This window comes from Rhamphochromis longiceps, linkage group LG8, assembly GCF_057381845.1.
Source record: "Rhamphochromis longiceps isolate RC_006_pf linkage group LG8, R_longiceps_female_GT1.1, whole genome shotgun sequence".
NCBI classification, from domain to species: Eukaryota; Metazoa; Chordata; class Actinopteri; order Cichliformes; family Cichlidae; genus Rhamphochromis; species Rhamphochromis longiceps.
Window position 1 is genome coordinate 5601932 of NC_140564.1, and position 16793 is coordinate 5618724.

The window sequence follows — 16793 nt, forward strand, 5'->3', positions numbered from 1 at the left end:
CTTGACGCAGCGCAGGACCACCGCAGCATCCAGGAGGAGACTGAAGTGTGAAGAGAGGGCTGACGAGCTGCAGCTTGTGAGGTGAGTGTAGATACTGTGGAGGTGGGTGTTTGAGGATTATGAACCACAGTCCACGTTTGTCCGTGTGAGCTGTGAGGCGGTGGTCAGCTCCTCTGTGTTTGCAATGAGGTCTGTTTCAAGGTTAGTTTTACGAGCAGTGATTCGTGTTCTCGTAGAGGCACGGGATGAGGCTGTGGGGACTCGGTATCCTGCCACACAGCGGAGTTACGTCGTTGTTTATAGTTATTCATATTTAAAATGAGTGTGAATGAAGCGGCTGTAGGCCTGAGCCAGCAGCGTCCTTGAGCAGTGAAGGACAGAGCTGCATCAGCAGGGATGCAGTGACGTCAGCGATGCTCCGTAAGCCTCTGTTGATGCACTAATCACCAACAGGAACTACATTTATGACGTCGACGATTATTAATCCTCGTGATTCCTTATGTGGCTTTCATCGTCCTGGGGTGTGGAGCCCAGCCCGCTGTCGTGCGTGGCCTAGTGCCCGTAAAGCCGGTCTCTAGACGAGCATTAGCATCTTTAGCCTGTTCTAGCATCATCCGTTTACTTACAGCACACGAGTGAGACATAGACCTGCTAAAACCAGACTCCTGCCAGTGCATTCATCCTCTATACGATTTATGAGGTGTGTGTGGTGTTTCCTGTCTGTGGCGTGTCAGTGGGACTTTTGGTTTTTACAGTGCACTCGTCTTATTTGACTTCCTGCTGCTGCAGGACGCTTCCATCAGCACCGTGCAGTTTAAAGTGCGTGCCTGAGAGCTTGTACAAAAAGAGCTGATAATGGACAGATGCAAGATTATCCATACACCCTCATACAATCAGGAGGATGTTGCATCTCATTGTGTAGAGGCTGTAGCAGCCAAACAACAACGGTCAAATCCACATTTCAGTGTTTTTCTCAAAACAGATTTCCCACTTTATTCTCAAATTGACCAACAATATTTTTTTGTTGGTCCTAATACTGCGTCTTATGTCTGTGGTGTGTGGGAGGTGACCCCGATGAAGCCCACACAGAGAGGACAGGTGTAGAAATGCCCCCAGCAGGGTTTTCACCTGCAGCTTGAAGCCGCTCTCAAACAGTTTAAAGACACAAATAACTATTTGATTATTTTACAGATAAAACACTGAAGAAAATGATTAGTAACTGCAGCCCGTATAAACCTGAAACCATACTACGCTTTATTATAGGAAAGTCTGAAGAGGGCAGCCAAGTATAATGAGACTGTGGTATATTTGCTATATTATCTAGTTATTGTGCACTGTGTACTTGTTATTGAACCTTCCTGTCGTTGCTGCAGTGTTTGTTGATCCTAGCTGAGGTGGAGTGCAGAGGTCATCATGGGGGAACTGTTCAGAAGTGAGGAGATGACTCTGGCCCAGCTCTTTCTCCAGTCAGAGGCAGCCTACTGCTGTGTGAGCGAGCTGGGAGAACTGGGCATGGTCCAGTTTAGAGATGTGAGTATGAATGGTGCCAGACTGACACTGACATGTAGAAGTCATTTTTGATTATCATGGTGTAAGCTGGTTTTAGTGAATGACAAATTCCAATAATACATTTTGAAACATGTATTTCTGGTCTTTTTCTAACAACAGCTGAATCCAGATGTAAACGTGTTCCAGCGCAAGTTTGTGAATGAAGTGAGGAGATGCGAGGAGATGGACAGGAAGCTGAGTGAGTGCTGCTGAGTCTGACTCACTTTCTGTTCCCTTGTTGTGGTAACGAGGTAATCACCGAGTTTCCTTGATGAACAGGGTTTGTTGAGAAGGAGATCAAAAAAGCCAACATCCCGACAGTGGACACTGGAGAGAACCCGGAAGTACCTTTTCCCAGAGACATGATTGATCTGGAGGTAATCAGCCATTTCCAAAACAGTGTTTCCTTCTTGTCCATCGCTTTTATTGAGTTGGTACAAAATGTTGTATCTATCAAAATAACGTATCAACATTATCACAATTAACTGTGTGTGTTTGGCAGGCCACATTTGAGAAGCTGGAGAATGAACTAAAGGAGATAAACACCAACCAGGAAGCCCTGAAGAAGAACTTCCTGGAGCTGACGGAGCTCAAACACATCCTCCACCGAACGCAGCAGTTTTTTAACGAGGTTTGCTCACACGTACACTACACAGAAGAACAAAGAGTGTTAGAGTGGCTTTGTTTACGCATCGATTAAGGCAGCAGTTCCCTGTCAGACAGCAGACGATGACATTAGCTTTGCAGCTACAACATTGTCTGGAGCCGCCTGCTGTGCCTCCAGAATGTTTGGGACAAACACAGTTTTGCAGGTTTACCTCTGAACACTGGATTGTAAATCAAACATCGAGTATCTCATTGAAGTGCAGACATTTTTGAGAGATTTTATTTAAGAACTGCAGCTATGTCCATAAACAGTCCACAGCCTTCAAGTTTCTGGGACAGTGGACTGACAGCAGATCAGTCAGCTGTCAGTGGTGCAGGCCTGGTGAGGCCAGAGGAAGCAGACACAACCTCTGAAGTTGATTTAAAGTCTTGACTTAGTGTTTTATGCCTTTCGCTGCTTTTAAATGTAATTTTAAATACGAGACTGAAAGAGATGTTAGTGCAGGTGAGGGCGGGCATCATTAGGCTGGATAAACCTACAGCGTCAGACAGGCAGGAGGCGGTTAACTCAACATGGATGACTGAGAGAAGACAAAGTGCATGATGGCAGAATTATTTCCATGATTAGGAAAAAACCCTTTCATAACACGTAACCAGGACAGAAACACTCAGGCAGGCGTGTCCCCGTCAGAGTCTACCGCCACCGTTAGCCTAGTTTACAACAAAGCACTGATTACTCTCACAGTCTGTACACAGACATACTGGGACGGGTGGAACCAAAGTGACCAGTGGTGCAGTGAAGGGCTCAGACACTGATAACACAGCACACCACAGTGCAAAGGACCCAAAACTAACTGCAAAAGCATGATGGGAAAAACTTCAATATCAGAGTCAGTCATTAATGTGAGGCCAGCTTTTCTGTTACTGGGCACCAGAGTGGATGCAGACAGACCCACAAACCAGCTGCTCTGGGACTTTTCTGTCCTGGCCTGGTCCCAGTTCTGTTCGTGGTTATAGTGTGGAGCTCCTGTTTCCCGCTGTCTCTGTGTTACCTTACTTCCTGTTTTATTTTGGTAGTCTGTTGTCCAGTGTGTGTTGCACTCAGTTTTACTGCCTTGTTTTCACCTGTATGTTTGCACACCTGTTCCCTTGTGTGTCTATGCTGTATGGCCTCAGTCCTGCCTTTGTCCTTCTTGTACTGTGTGCGCTCTGGCAGTGATGTATTCGTTGTTTTATTTAATCAGGATCACTTTCCTGTTGAACAAATACTATAAGCTTCTTCAGTTTCCCATTCCATGCACCTGCTCTGTTCCAGGTCACATGAGTCTGTGCAACAAATTTGTGACTAGCTGACCTAAAAACGGCTTTCGAACATAAAATGTAAAAGAATGGTTCTAGTAGTCACAGCACTCTGCAGTAACTCACTGGAACATGTGTTAACTCTTTATTTGATGTTTCACACCCTGTGCAGCTGTTACAGGCCTTGCAGCGGCAGTGCAAAAGTCTTTGTGTGATGCATGGGCCTAACTGCTAACTTCCTACACCTGATGAGGTGCTTTTTGTTATTTTGTTGGCAGATGGAGGATCCTAACCTGCTGGAGGAGTCATCGGCTCTGATGGAGGGTAGTGAGGGGGGCCGCGGGGCCCCACTCAGACTGGGGTAAATAATAAGGATAAATGTATAAAGTAACATCAATTTAAAAACTAAAAATGATCTTCTGGCTCTCTCATGGAAAGTGATCCTGGGGAACTATAAAGTCCACAGTGAAGGAATGGTTAATGGTGAAAGGACTTCCTCTTATGAGCACTTTATACAACGCGCCTCGTTCACACAAGCAGAAGGGCTTTCTCTCTAACACTCACACTCCACTGGATGCATCAGAGAGCAACTTGGGGTTAGCATCTTGTCGAACAGTGTTTGGCAGGCAGACTGGAGCAGGCAGGGATCGAACCGTCAACCTTCTGATTAGTAGATAACCTGCTGTACCTGCTGAGCTACAGTCAGTCTAAACATCAGAAAAAGCCAACCTTATCTGCTGATGCAAGCGGAGCTAGATGCTAAATGCTCACCACAGTACTGAAGAAGTACTGAGACTGCTGTCTCTTATAACTGCTCTCTCTGGGAGTTTGCATGTTTAGCTCATTTGGCTAAAGGCGTGTCGGCACAGTACTCGTCAGAATTTCATCAAATATATGATCCTGATCCCTTAGTGCAGGGATAGGCAACTCCAGGCCTCGAGCGCTGGTGTCCTGCAGGTTTTAGATCTCCCCCTGGGTCAACACACCTGAATCTAATGATGAATTCGTTATCAGGCCTCTGGAGAACTTCAAGACATGTTGAGGAAGTCATTGAGCCATTTCAATCAGCTGTGTTGGACCAAGGACACGTCTCAAACCTGCAGGACACCGGCCCTTGAGGCCTGGAGTTGGACACCTGTGTCTTAGTGGATCTCAAGGTCACATTTGTCACTCGTGAACTGTGATCGATTATAAGCTGCAACGTTTCTGTCGTGCTGGTTTCGTGTCTGTGCAGTTTTGTGGCTGGAGTGATCAGCAGGGAGAGGATTCCCACCTTTGAGCGGATGCTGTGGAGGGTGTGCCGTGGTAATGTCTTTTTAAGGAAGGCAGAGATCGAGGACCCACTAGAAGACCCCACCACAGTGAGTATACTAACAGTGGAGCTGTGGAGAGTAGTAGTGAGAACAGAATTTCAAACAAGAATGGGATAATAAAGCAGATGAATAATACATGTGGGGTTGAACACAGAGCACTATCTAATGTTTCGTTCCCTCTCAACAGGGAGACCAAGTCCACAAGTCAGTGTTCATCATCTTCTTCCAGGGTGACCAGCTGAAGAACCGGGTGAAGAAGATCTGTGAGGGGTGGGTGTTGCATGAAAAACCGTTGCTGCTGTCACTGTTAGGTTTTAGAATGTAGAATCACGCAGCGTCATGCTTATGTTTAGTCCTGACACCGTTTCACGATCACATAGTAGCATCACAGCTGAGTGCTAGTGAAGGTGGGAATGTGAGCGCTGTGTGACAGCTGTAAATCCACAGAGTGGAACATTTTCTGTAGAGAGTGACACACATGTCCCGTCTGTCTGTCGTCACGAAAGGCTTTGATCTTATTCTAGTGAAATGTACGACATGTCCAGTGTAACATGGCCTGTGATAAAGTCAGGGAGGGGCGGGGCCATCTGCTGTGTTGCACGCTGTGTGGTCAGACTGACTGTGGCGCTCCTGCAGGTTCCGTGCGTCGCTCTACCCCTGCCCAGAGACCCCGCAGGAGAGGAAGGAGATGCTGGCTGGAGTCAACAGCCGCATCGATGACCTCCAAATGGTAAGTTATGTGTGCCCTACAGGCATCAGCCAAATGCTTACAGTCTTGTAAAAATAAAGCAGAGGGGAGGAGTCGACCCTGGACAGATGCCGCAGAGCTGTTAGCTGTGCACTTCTTTTGCTCACTAAACCAGATGAAATCCATGAGACGCTCTGGCTCCTGCACCTTTCCTTGAGAACATTTATTTCCAGTCAAATTACAAAGGCCCTTGTAGTGTAGACAGGCTTCATTGTGCTACACGTCTTATCTCTGAAAGAGCCGCGTCCTTTATGTGCTGTGGTTCCCCCGTTTCTCCTTATTAAGACAGGAAAAAAGCCTGTTCTGCTTGAAAGGTCTGCACCGGTCTGATGCTGCCAGACGCCCTGCCACAGCAGAGCCGAGCAGTACACTGAAATACAAGTTGTGTGAATGAATATGACGGAGGTTTTCTGCACTGCTAAAACTGCACATTTCAAACTTCAACAAGAAAACGTGAAAAATCAAAGAAGCGTGCGTCAGGTTAACAGAATGAAACATCCTTCCACGCTGCTGCTGTAGGTGCTGAACCAAACCGAGGACCACCGTCAGCGAGTGCTGCAGGCTGCTTCTAAGACCATGCGGGTGTGGTTCATCAAGGTGAGGAAGATGAAGGCCATCTACCACACGCTGAACCTCTGCAACATCGACGTCACGCAGAAGTGTCTGATAGCTGAGGTGTGGTGTCCTGTCTCAGACCTGGACTCTATCCAGTTTGCTCTGCGCAGAGGAACGGTGAGTTTGGTCCTGTCTCTGCAGCCTGTCGCACATTTCTCTGTTCTGCTTCTCGTGCTGTGCATCTGAGCCCACAGACACCCACGGTCACAAACCTGGACTCAGGTTGGGATCTCTAGTCCTACTTTGGAGAATTTTTATAAAGTAAGCAAAAAGAAACTAGAATGTCTCCAAAGAGAATCGCTGTGTCTTAGTTAGGAGTCAACTTTATTGTCATTACACATGTATAAATACGGGTGAACCAAGTGCAGTTTGCATCTAATCAGAAGTGCAAAGAGCAGATGATGTTGTTGAAATGTTCCCATAGTTACTACCCAGCAGTAAGTCAGTAAAACTTTATGGCACCTTTTAAGAAATACAGTCACGAAGTGCTTCACAAGAGCCAACAATGCATAAAAAACGTGAATACAAAACAGGTTTAAAACAATATGTTTTTAACTGGAGGCGACTGATCTGAAGTCCGAAGAGAGAGTTCCAGAGCGTGGGCCCACTGAACACACGGCTCTGATCCTTTTGTGTTCAGCTCAGTGTGGGGCGCCGCAAGCCGGCCCTGGTCACAGGACCACGAGGTACACATGGGTGCAGAAGCTCTCTGATATAAACTAGTGCCTGCACGTGAAACGCTCTCCATGTTAATAAAAGAATCTTATATTGCACGCTGAAATAAACCAGAAGCCAGTGCAGCTGCATCAGGATTTTGTCGAAGCCTGTCGGGATCATTCTGAGCAAACGCTCTACGGAGGTTTTGCTAAGACACGTGTGCACTGCAGGAATCCAAATGTGATGAAACAACAGCGTGAATAATCATTTCCAGTTCAGGACGTGACACAGTGCAGCTTATGTTTGAGATGATAAACACAGGAAGGAGTCACAGAACCAACACGTCCAAGTGTCTCCTTTATCCCAGACACATGTTTCTGCTGCACAGACAGTTATTTCAGTTTGTCTCGATTTAGTTGAAGAAAACTGTCTGTACAGCTGAATATCATCTGCATAGCAGAGATAAGAGATGTCTGAGCAGAATGGAAGGGAATGTATAGAAAAACACTTCTATATGTCATATTTTACATTTAAGTTGGCACAGGGCAACAAAAGCCTCAGAAAGCTGCGTAATGCTTAAAGAACACCTGACGGGGAATCTCCCTCTTTAGACTAATAAGTTACCTCAGCGGTCCCAAACCTTTTTTGCACCACGGACCAATATTTTCACGGACCGGCCTTTAAGGTGTCGTGGATAAATCCAACACAATAAAGTGATAGGACCGAGACACAAACTGTGGTATCTTGCACCAGTACCAAGAGAAGATTTATTCATAGCACACGGGAAAAGACCCAGGGAAACCGAGTTAATGATCAAAACCATAAATTTCACACCTGAGCCTCAATTCTTGGTACCAAACGAGCCCCCGTGGGTTGGGGACCGCTGATAGTTGGATGAGGACAGTATCTGAGAGATGCTCTGTGTTTAGCTGTAAAGACAACGTTCACTGGTCTGTGGACCTGTGGATAAGGAACATGGCCATGTTCTTGGTACAGGGCGAGGTCACAGTGACTGTGAAACTCACTGAGGTCTGAGGTTTTCTAAACGAGGCTTTATTTCACAGGAGAGGAGTGGATCAACAGTGCCCTCCATCCTAAACAGGATGCAGACCAAACAGACTCCACCCACCTTCAACAAGACCAACAAGTTCACATCAGGCTTCCAGAATATTGTGGACGCCTACGGCATCGGAAGTTACCGGGAAATCAATCCAGGTCATTGGCTCATATTGAAATGACTGTTCATTCAAACTTGTGATTGTGACTGCGGTGAATGTGAAGCTCTCGCTGACTCTGCAGCAGTTCAGTGTTCAGGCCAAACTAATCGAGTGTCAACCAAACGAACAGAGTGATTTTGGTTCTGTTACAAAGGATTCGTTACTTTGTGTGTAAAATTTGCTTCTAGCCAAACATTTTAGTGAAGTTTCAGCAGCAGAGTTGGATGATGGTTGTTTGGATCCCTGTGTGCCTACAGCTCCGTACACCATCATCACCTTTCCCTTCCTGTTTGCTGTCATGTTTGGTGACATGGGCCACGGCCTGTTGATGACCTGCGCTGCCCTCTACCTGGTCATTCGAGAGAGTCGCCTCCTCGCCCAGAAGAGTGACAATGAGGTACGTTAACACAAGTAGAAGTAATCCAATATAGTAAATCATCGTTGTTCAGTCAGTGAGCAGAAGCATCATATTCCAGTGTTTTCTGTTTGCTTCTGTAGATGTTCAACATGATTTTTGCTGGGCGCTACATCATCCTCCTGATGGGGATCTTCTCCGTCTACACAGGCGTCATTTACAATGACTGTTTCTCTAAGTCACTCAACATGTTTGGGTCTGGCTGGAGTGTCAGGCCCATGTTTGGCCCCAAAGGAGCCAACTGGACGTGAGTTCAGGCTTTTTCTGCATCACAAATGAAGTTTAGATTTCCACTTTTCCTGTTTGTGACCACTACCAGACTAAAACCAGTACTGAATGTCATCCCCAGCACTAACTCGAAGCAGCCAACTAGAAGATTAAACTTACTTCAGTCTCCAAGAAATAACTGAAAACACTATTGTTACGACCCGGCTGTAGCTGGGACGTAACAGCTAAACCTTTAAAATGACCAACAGTAGCACAAACACAGCCTCAGAGGAAAAAACGAATCTGATGCATGTAATCCAGTTCAGTGTGTGAGCCTGCAGGAACCTAAAGGAGGCTTCTGTAGTCAGAGCGGGCAGGGATCTGCTGACTGGCCACTTTGTCAGGAGCACTTGTTCAGCTGCTTGTTAACAGTTATCTAATCAGCCAATCACTCACTTTGAACACGGCATGGTTGTTGTGCCAGACGGTCTGGTCCGCTGAGATCATCTCAGTGAGCAGCAGCTCTTTGGTGAAAATGCCTGTTTGATGTCAGCGCTAACAGGAAGGTAGCAGTAAGTTAATAACATGCAGGAGAGCATCTCTGCACAAACTCTCATATTTAAGAGTGTTAGAATTTAAATGCAGCAAAGCTAATTATACAAAACACAAGATAACTGACTGTCAAAGTAAGACAGGAAGTCAACGTCATCATATGGGTCCAACCTGTTACTAGCCAGGTGTAACTAAAGAAGTGGCCAGTGTGTGTGTGTTGGCAGGTTCGTGCTCTAAACTGTTTCTCATCTTGCAGCATGGATTGTAGTTCTTCTCCTTCCGTCTGTCCTAGGTCTGAGACTCTTGATGGAAATGCAGTTCTCCAGTTAGATCCTGCTATTCCCGGCGTGTTCGGTGGACCTTATCCACTCGGAATTGACCCGGTAAACAATACATGTACTCACTATAACAACTAAATCAAATTACCGGCTCTAATTGTCTCCAGTGCACGACAACCTGCTCATTTCATCTTGGGCTGGTGAAATCAGTGATAGGAATGCTAATAATCCAGTTTGTGAGCCAAGCAACAATCGATCCTGTCAGAGCTCCATAGCTGTTGGTCCTGTGTTACAGAGATGATTAAACACCCCACAGATGTGAGACCATGTGACACAATGAGTCACCAGCCCCTGAACCCTGTCTGAGAAAACTGCAGTATCCAGTAGGGCTGGGCCACATCATACCGTTCACGGTGATACCAGTATAATGTTGGGCAACGATAAGAAAATGAGATATCGCGATAGAATATGGGTAAAACGCGCAGGCGCAGTGCCTTTGTTTTCATACGCGCATGACGGAAAAAGCATGGCGGCGAAAGCGGATCGTTGAGTGAAACAGATGAACCAGAACTGGTTTGTAAAAATGCTGTAACTTCACTGGTGTGGAACTGGTTTAGCTTTCGTCCGTCAGATACACAACAAAGCACTTTTTTTGGTAGCGCATGCTAGCAGGCCGTCGTTATTACCGTGTTGTTTGGAAAATACGGCGCACTTAAAATCAATCCTTTGATTTTTCTGAAAGTCGACAGAGCCCCTTATAATCCCGTGCGCCTTATGTATGAACTCTGGTTGTGTTTACTGACCTCGAAACGATTTTATGTGCACGGCGCTCGAAAATCTGTCAAATGTTTCAGTACGACTTTGCTGAGCTACGAAGCCGCACCGCTTGATGGATTGTGGGAGCATTACGGCTATCATAGGCGGAGCCTCGCGGAGTGATACGTACTGTGCTTCAGCATAATGTTACCGTGTTGTGTGTGTATAACTGTTTTTAAGTTTTGTGGATATTATACATGGTTATGCTGAGGATGTGTCGGCCAGTTTCCACTGGAAATGCCTTTTGGTTAAACTGTCAGCAAAGAATTTGCATTTGCACTGTTACATTTTTATATAACTTTAATGCACATAAAAAACAGCTGCTTGTTTAAGTGACAATACATTGATGGGGTTTTTTTTTCACTAATAAAGCTGTGGAGTTGTAAAGTATTTTGTCTCGTGTCAAGTACATCGTCAGTTATATCGTTATCGCAAATTTTCAGATGTATATCGTGATAAATACTTTTGGTCATATCGCCTCATATCCAGCTCCAGAGCTGTTTCATAAACTAACAACTGTACCTTTAAAAAAGACCATCTGTCTGAGATCACTGAGAGGTCAGCACAGACCTGTATGTCAGCCTGTTTGTACTTGTGTCAGAGTAGCAGGGTGCTCTTCGTTGAACCTGCTGTGTGCTCTCTGCAGATCTGGAATATTGCCACCAACAAGCTAACTTTCCTCAACTCCTTTAAGATGAAGATGTCCGTCATCCTGGGCGTCATCCACATGATATTTGGAGTGTCTCTCAGCCTCTTCAACCACCTGTAAGAGTCACACTGAGGGCTGATACTGAATGTTCAAACACTTTTAAGGTTGTGTGCCGTCTAGCTTCATATTCACAGCTGATCATTTTCAAACAGGTACCATGCTGTTCTGTTGTTCATGTGTGACCTCACTGCGCTGCAGGTACTTCAAGAAGCCTCTGAACATTTTCCTGGGCTTCATCCCAGAGATTGTCTTCATGTCGAGCTTGTTTGGCTACCTTGCCCTGCTGATCTTCTACAAGTGGACAGCCTACACCGCCCGGACTTCCAAGGATGCTCCCAGCCTGCTCATCCACTTTATCAACATGTGTCTCTTCAACTACGGTGACCCCACCAGCAAACGCCTCTACGAGGGACAGGTGCTCCTTCCATTACCCACCCTCTCCTAACATATCCGCGTCACACTGACATGTTAGAGTCGTGCATGGACGTTCTCTCAGCAGTTCTACAGAGCAAACAGATATTTCATTGTGCTTTACTTTCCTGATGACCTTTTTTCAGAAACTTGAGGTCGAGCTTCACTGTAGAACAAAAACAAACAGAGCAGCTTGGAGCAGTTTGAGCTTTGCTTATTGATACCATCTCTTCTCATAACGGTGCAGGTCGTGTCGTTCTGTCAGTATGCCGAGGTTTTAAATTGTTAATTTTTTTTGCAGTTTTAAATCGAGGTGTGTGGTGTGTGTGTGTGTGTGTGTGTGTGTGTGTGTGTGTGTGTGTGTGTGTGTGTGTGTGTGTGTGATTTGAAATTCCTTATCATTCTCACCTCTCAGTATGATGGTTGTGCTGCTGGCACCTAGTGGGGTTCATTTATATACTATATATTATAACACAGTATACAACAGTTCCACCTTAAAACATGAACATGGACAACCTGCACGGATGCTTTGTTGTTAGTGAAACGCTCTAGTGGTACAGTTGGGGTCAGGTATATACATTCATTACGGGGCTTAAAATCATGGTAATTTTGGCTTTTAATGATTCCTTTGAGTTGTTTTCAGCATCTTTCATCTTTAATGACTAAGAAAAATAATTCAGTGCACAAGTTTGAATTTATTTAGGATTTTCTCATTTTAAAAAACCAAAAACATTAAATTCCCCGCTCGCCTCTGCAGGCGGTCAGTCCTCCAAGCTCGGGTCCTCTACCAGAGGCCTGGGAGCTTGAGGGTCCTGCAGTATCTTAGCTGTTCCCAGGACTGCGCTCTTCTGGACAGAGATGTTGTTCCCGGGATCTGCTGGAGCCACTCGCCTAGCTTGGGAGTCACCGCACCTAGTGCTCCGATTACCACGGGGACCACCGTTACCTTCACCCTCCACATCCTCTCGAGCTCTTCTCTGAGCCCTTGGTATTTCTCCAGCTTTTCGTGTTCCTTCTTCCTGATATTGCTGTCATTCGGAACCGCTACATCGATCACTACGGCCGTCTTCTTCTGTTTGTCTACCACCACTATGTCCGGTTGGTTAGCCACCACCATTTTGTCCGTCTGTATCTGGAAGTCCCACAGGATCTTAGCTCGGTCATTCTCCACCACCCTTGGGGGCATCTCCCATTTTGACCTCGGGACTTCCAGGTTATACTCGGCACAGATGTTCCTGTACATTATGCCGGCCACTTGGTTATGGCGTTCCATGTATGCCTTGCCTGCTAGCATCTTGCACCCTGCTGTTATGTGCTGGATTGTCTCATCTTTACACAGCCTGCACCTGGGGTCTTGCCTGGTGTGATTGACCCCAGCCTCTATGGATCTTGTACTCAGAGCTTGTTCCTGTGCTGCCATGATTAGTGCCTCTGTGCTGTCTTTCAGTCCAGCTTTGTCCAGCCACTGGTAGGATTTCTGGATATCAGCCACCTCCTCTATCTGCCGGTGGTACATACCGTGCAGGGGCCTGTCCTTCCATGATGGTTCCTCGTCTCCCTCCTCTTTCTTAGGTTTCTGCTGCCTGAGGAGCATCTCCTTGGCAGATCCCGCACTTGATGCTGACTTGTGCTATGGGCTTGAGGTTGGCCTCCAGTGTTGCCTGCCACATCCCCATTGAGTTCCTGACGAAGGCTCTCAGGGTCCTGTTGATCTTGTACCGTTCTCGGCATTCCAGGATCCAGGTGTGGGGCATTGAGTCATAGGCCTCCTTGTAATCAGTCCAGGCAGTGCACAGGTTGGTCTCGGCTGACTGCTCAGTCGACCAGTAGCTGGTGTTTTGCGCCTCTGGTATTCTTGGCCCTTTCTGTGCCTTGCTCATGTATTGACCCGTGTGCCTGTTCATCTTAGCTGCTATGATGCCTGACAGGAGCTTCCACGTGGTGCTGAGGCAGGTTATTGGTCGGTAGTTGGATGGGACCGGTCCCTTCTGGGGGTCCTTGAGGATCAGGACTGTCCGGCCTTCGGTTAGCCATTCCGGGTGTCTCTCATCAACTAGCAGCTGGTTCATTTGTGCTGCCAGTCGCTCGTGGAGTGCAGTCAGCTTCTTCAGCCAGTAGGCGTGAACCATGTCGGGGCCTGGTGCTGTCCAACTCTTCATACTGGAGACCCTTTCTTGGATGTCTGCCACTACAAGCTGTTGTTTAACAACATTAGTTGTTCGTTAGTTATCAGTTCTTGTTGCAAGATGAAGGTGAAGATCTGGCAGCAGTTGTAGTTTTTCTGTTATTTTTAGTTACATGTGATCGATTAGAGCATGTTAGGTTTTTAAAGCACAGCAGAGCTCGTATTTTGAAGTCTTGTGGGTTTCATTGTCAGTGTTTAGATGCAACAGACAATCTATTATGTTGTGCTCTGTATTTACAGTTTGAGGTACTGTTTTAGACCAAGACCTGTTTGTACAATGCTCATTTCTTAATTAACCTCTCTCTTTGAATCTTTAGGTGGCGATCCAGGTTTTGTTGGTGCTGATTGCCCTTGCATGTGTTCCCTGTATGCTGATTGTGAAAACTATGGTGCTTCGGCGTCAGCACCTGTGGAAAAAGCACCTGGTATGTGCATCTGACCACAACTAGAACCCTACTTCTATCTTTCATTACTGTTAAGTTACTGTTAAGTTATAACCTTTGATATAACCTTTTGTTTTCTTACTCCTGTCATTCATTTCAATGCACATTGTATTGTGTAACGTGGTTGGTTGTGCTGCCATGAAAACTGCTTAAAGCCAGCTTTGGAAACGTTGATATTTTAGCGAGAAATGTACGATAACTACTTCACAGACAAAGGACACCCTAAAATTCGATGATACTTTGATTCAGTTGTCTTAACTGTATATTTGGCAGTTTTCTATCCAAAATGATGACGACCATTACCGAGTGCTACCTTGGTAGATATGCCACCTGGAGCTTTCATATCTCTCACTGGTTATGGATCTCATTCACTGAAGATCAGCAGAGTTAAAACCTCACAAAGACTCTTTATAACTCGTAGCTTTGTGACATGTGGGGCCTGATCTTTGCATGTCGAGCAGATGAGCTTTAGCAGAGTTATACATGCTCACACGTTGTAAGAGAGGTGACTGTGGACTATGCAACTTTCTGCATGTATTTAAAGGTTTTTATCAACATTGTCTGAACAGACCTAACTGGCTGAGTTTGTACTGATTTCTATGTTTAGGAGCAGGGTTGTTTTTCACTACACAGTACTTTGCCTGAATGCTTCTCTTCTGGGAGAAGACGGCCAATAAGCAACACTATGGCAAACATTAGTTTAGAAAAGGAGTTTCTATTTATTAACACCAACAAACAGTCAGCTCTCAGCACAGCAGCACAGCACAAACTGTCTGAAGAGGGCAAAACAAACACTTGGGACTACTTAAGCAAACGAGAAAAGATTAGCCAGCTGGCTGCAATCATAGATCATAAAGACTGATGTCATTGGGCTGTGAACCCAGTTATGAAGTGTCAGACTAAGTGTTTTCACTGTCGCCATTCAAAGTGGACGTGACAGGCCGAGTGTGGCGTGAGTCTGAACGCTCGCTAATGACTGTGAGTCACACGCTGTGGATAACTCTGCTTTCTGACAGATAATTCACTGTTTGTTTGTTTTGCACGAGCCAAAATGATCCAAACTGAGTAGCTCATCAGAAAATTGACTGTCTCTGCAGCTCTTTTCTGATGCTTCAGTTAATTTGGTCAAATTAGCCACAAGAAGGACTTTTTCCCATCAGGCCTGTCTGGTCAAAGGGACATTTGACCATTAGTGGAAAACTGTGGTCATTATCAGCAGAACACAGCTGTCACAGTAATGATTCCAGCCCCATTGTTCAATTCAGTTTTTTATATCGTTATATTGTGAGGGAAAGACAATCGTTCAGAGAAAATCCCAACCATCAAATGACACCGTAGTTTTCCTCTTGACCCAGAGGCCACGAGGTTTGCCAAGCTCTCAAAGGGCTGACACAGACAGCCAGTTTAAAATCACTTATAAAGCTAACACGCCTCCTTTGGACAGTGGGAGGACAGGGAGAGCCTATAAACTGAAGGCACCAGTGGATTCAAACCCACAACCTTGCTGCCAGGTGACTGTGCTGTCACATTAAACCACCTTCCCAAATTCATGTAGGTTAGCTGTGTTACAGCTAGCTGATATTATCACACACAGCCTTTGGACACATGGTGAAACTGCAGGTTTTGCTTTTCAAATTTAAGATTACTTCAAGGTCACAAAAACGCTTTTAGCCATGCTTCAGTATTTGTTTCCCAGCAGTTGTAAATCTCACACGAATGATGATGAGATCTGGGAGCTGTACAGCTGTTAGCTGGACGGGTCTTCAGGTCTTTGTGCTCAGCTGTGATTGAACCAGTGAGACTATTTTGCTCTCCAGTGAACGATTGCTTATTGAAATTTGAACCATTATACTTGATAAGGTGGTAAATATATCTATTTTTCTCGGTTTGTGGGTGTCCTGATTTACAAATTGGAGTAAATTAAGAAGGAAGCATCATCCTAAGGCTTGCTTTAAGCTCGACACAGCTCTTGTGGCTTTTGTATCTAGTCACAGAAGAGGGAAGAAACCCCTGCAGAGAATCTAGAGCAGTCTTTAGAGCAAACAGGCGTGTCCTCATCATGCACCGGACTCACTCAACAGGGCACGCAGAAGTTTGGAGGGGTGCGGGTGGGCAACGGGCCCACAGAAGATGAAGCTGGCATCATGGACCACGACCAGCTCTCCCAGCACTCAGAAGAAGGCGATGAGGTGAGTCTCATCACTGCCACATTCTGTCCTCTCTCAGATTCTGCTTTGAATTGGTTTCTGTTTCGAATATATATTTTAGTAGGATTGTGATGTGAATGATGCTTTCAGCGTCATATGGGCTCTGACTATTCCCTGGGCTCCCACAGATGCCCAGAGGTCACAAAGCACAAAATGTTGCAGCTCCATGTTTCAGATAGGACATATAGAGCAATGGCTGCTTATTTCAGGTGCAAATGGACTGAAATAAACACACTAATATCCCTTTATAGAGATATTACAGTGACGTGATCACAGCAAATGAAAAAAGATGGCTTTTCCATTTCAGGAACATAAATATGAACGAGAACCACCCCCTTTGTTTCAGTCAGTGACACAGGGGTCGGGTGTCTCTGGCTTCTCTTCATAATAAATCTTGAGTGTTTTTGTCGTGATGACTTACACTGCACAGTTAGCAAGGCTGCATTTATCATCCATTCACAAAGTAAATATGTAATGTTCTGGGACTTTCTCTGGAGATCCGTCTGGCTTCCTTAGAAGGATTACTTCCAGATCCTGACGATTTAATATGAGAATCAAACCTGTGAA

General features: G+C 45.7%; 1 protein-coding gene across 5 annotated transcripts in view; it reads left to right on the forward strand.

Annotated features, from left to right (window-relative positions):
- Nucleotides 1-16793, forward strand: part of LOC146662980 (V-type proton ATPase 116 kDa subunit a 1-like) — a 28739-nt gene continuing 11946 nt past the window's right edge. For 2 of the 5 annotated variants that reach the window (XM_085415552.1, XM_085415550.1), the window contains exons 1-18: nucleotides 1-81; nucleotides 1374-1530; nucleotides 1669-1747; nucleotides 1828-1925; nucleotides 2051-2179; nucleotides 3732-3814; nucleotides 4688-4814; nucleotides 4954-5036; nucleotides 5403-5496; nucleotides 6034-6246; nucleotides 7851-8001; nucleotides 8261-8400; nucleotides 8502-8665; nucleotides 9470-9560; nucleotides 10918-11036; nucleotides 11179-11395; nucleotides 13894-14001; nucleotides 16008-16208. In XM_085415552.1, coding sequence (XP_085271678.1) covers nucleotides 1414-1530; nucleotides 1669-1747; nucleotides 1828-1925; nucleotides 2051-2179; nucleotides 3732-3814; nucleotides 4688-4814; nucleotides 4954-5036; nucleotides 5403-5496; nucleotides 6034-6246; nucleotides 7851-8001; nucleotides 8261-8400; nucleotides 8502-8665; nucleotides 9470-9560; nucleotides 10918-11036; nucleotides 11179-11395; nucleotides 13894-14001; nucleotides 16008-16208 — 2214 coding nt within the window. In that variant the 5' untranslated portion in view covers nucleotides 1-81; nucleotides 1374-1413. Of the gene's footprint in view, nucleotides 82-104; nucleotides 202-1373; nucleotides 1531-1668; nucleotides 1748-1827; nucleotides 1926-2050; nucleotides 2180-3731; nucleotides 3815-4687; nucleotides 4815-4953; nucleotides 5037-5402; nucleotides 5497-6033; nucleotides 6247-7850; nucleotides 8002-8260; nucleotides 8401-8501; nucleotides 8666-9469; nucleotides 9561-10917; nucleotides 11037-11178; nucleotides 11396-13893; nucleotides 14002-16007; nucleotides 16209-16793 lie in introns of those variants that run through there. The other 3 variants (XM_085415555.1, XM_085415553.1, XM_085415551.1) reach the window with 2 other exon arrangements.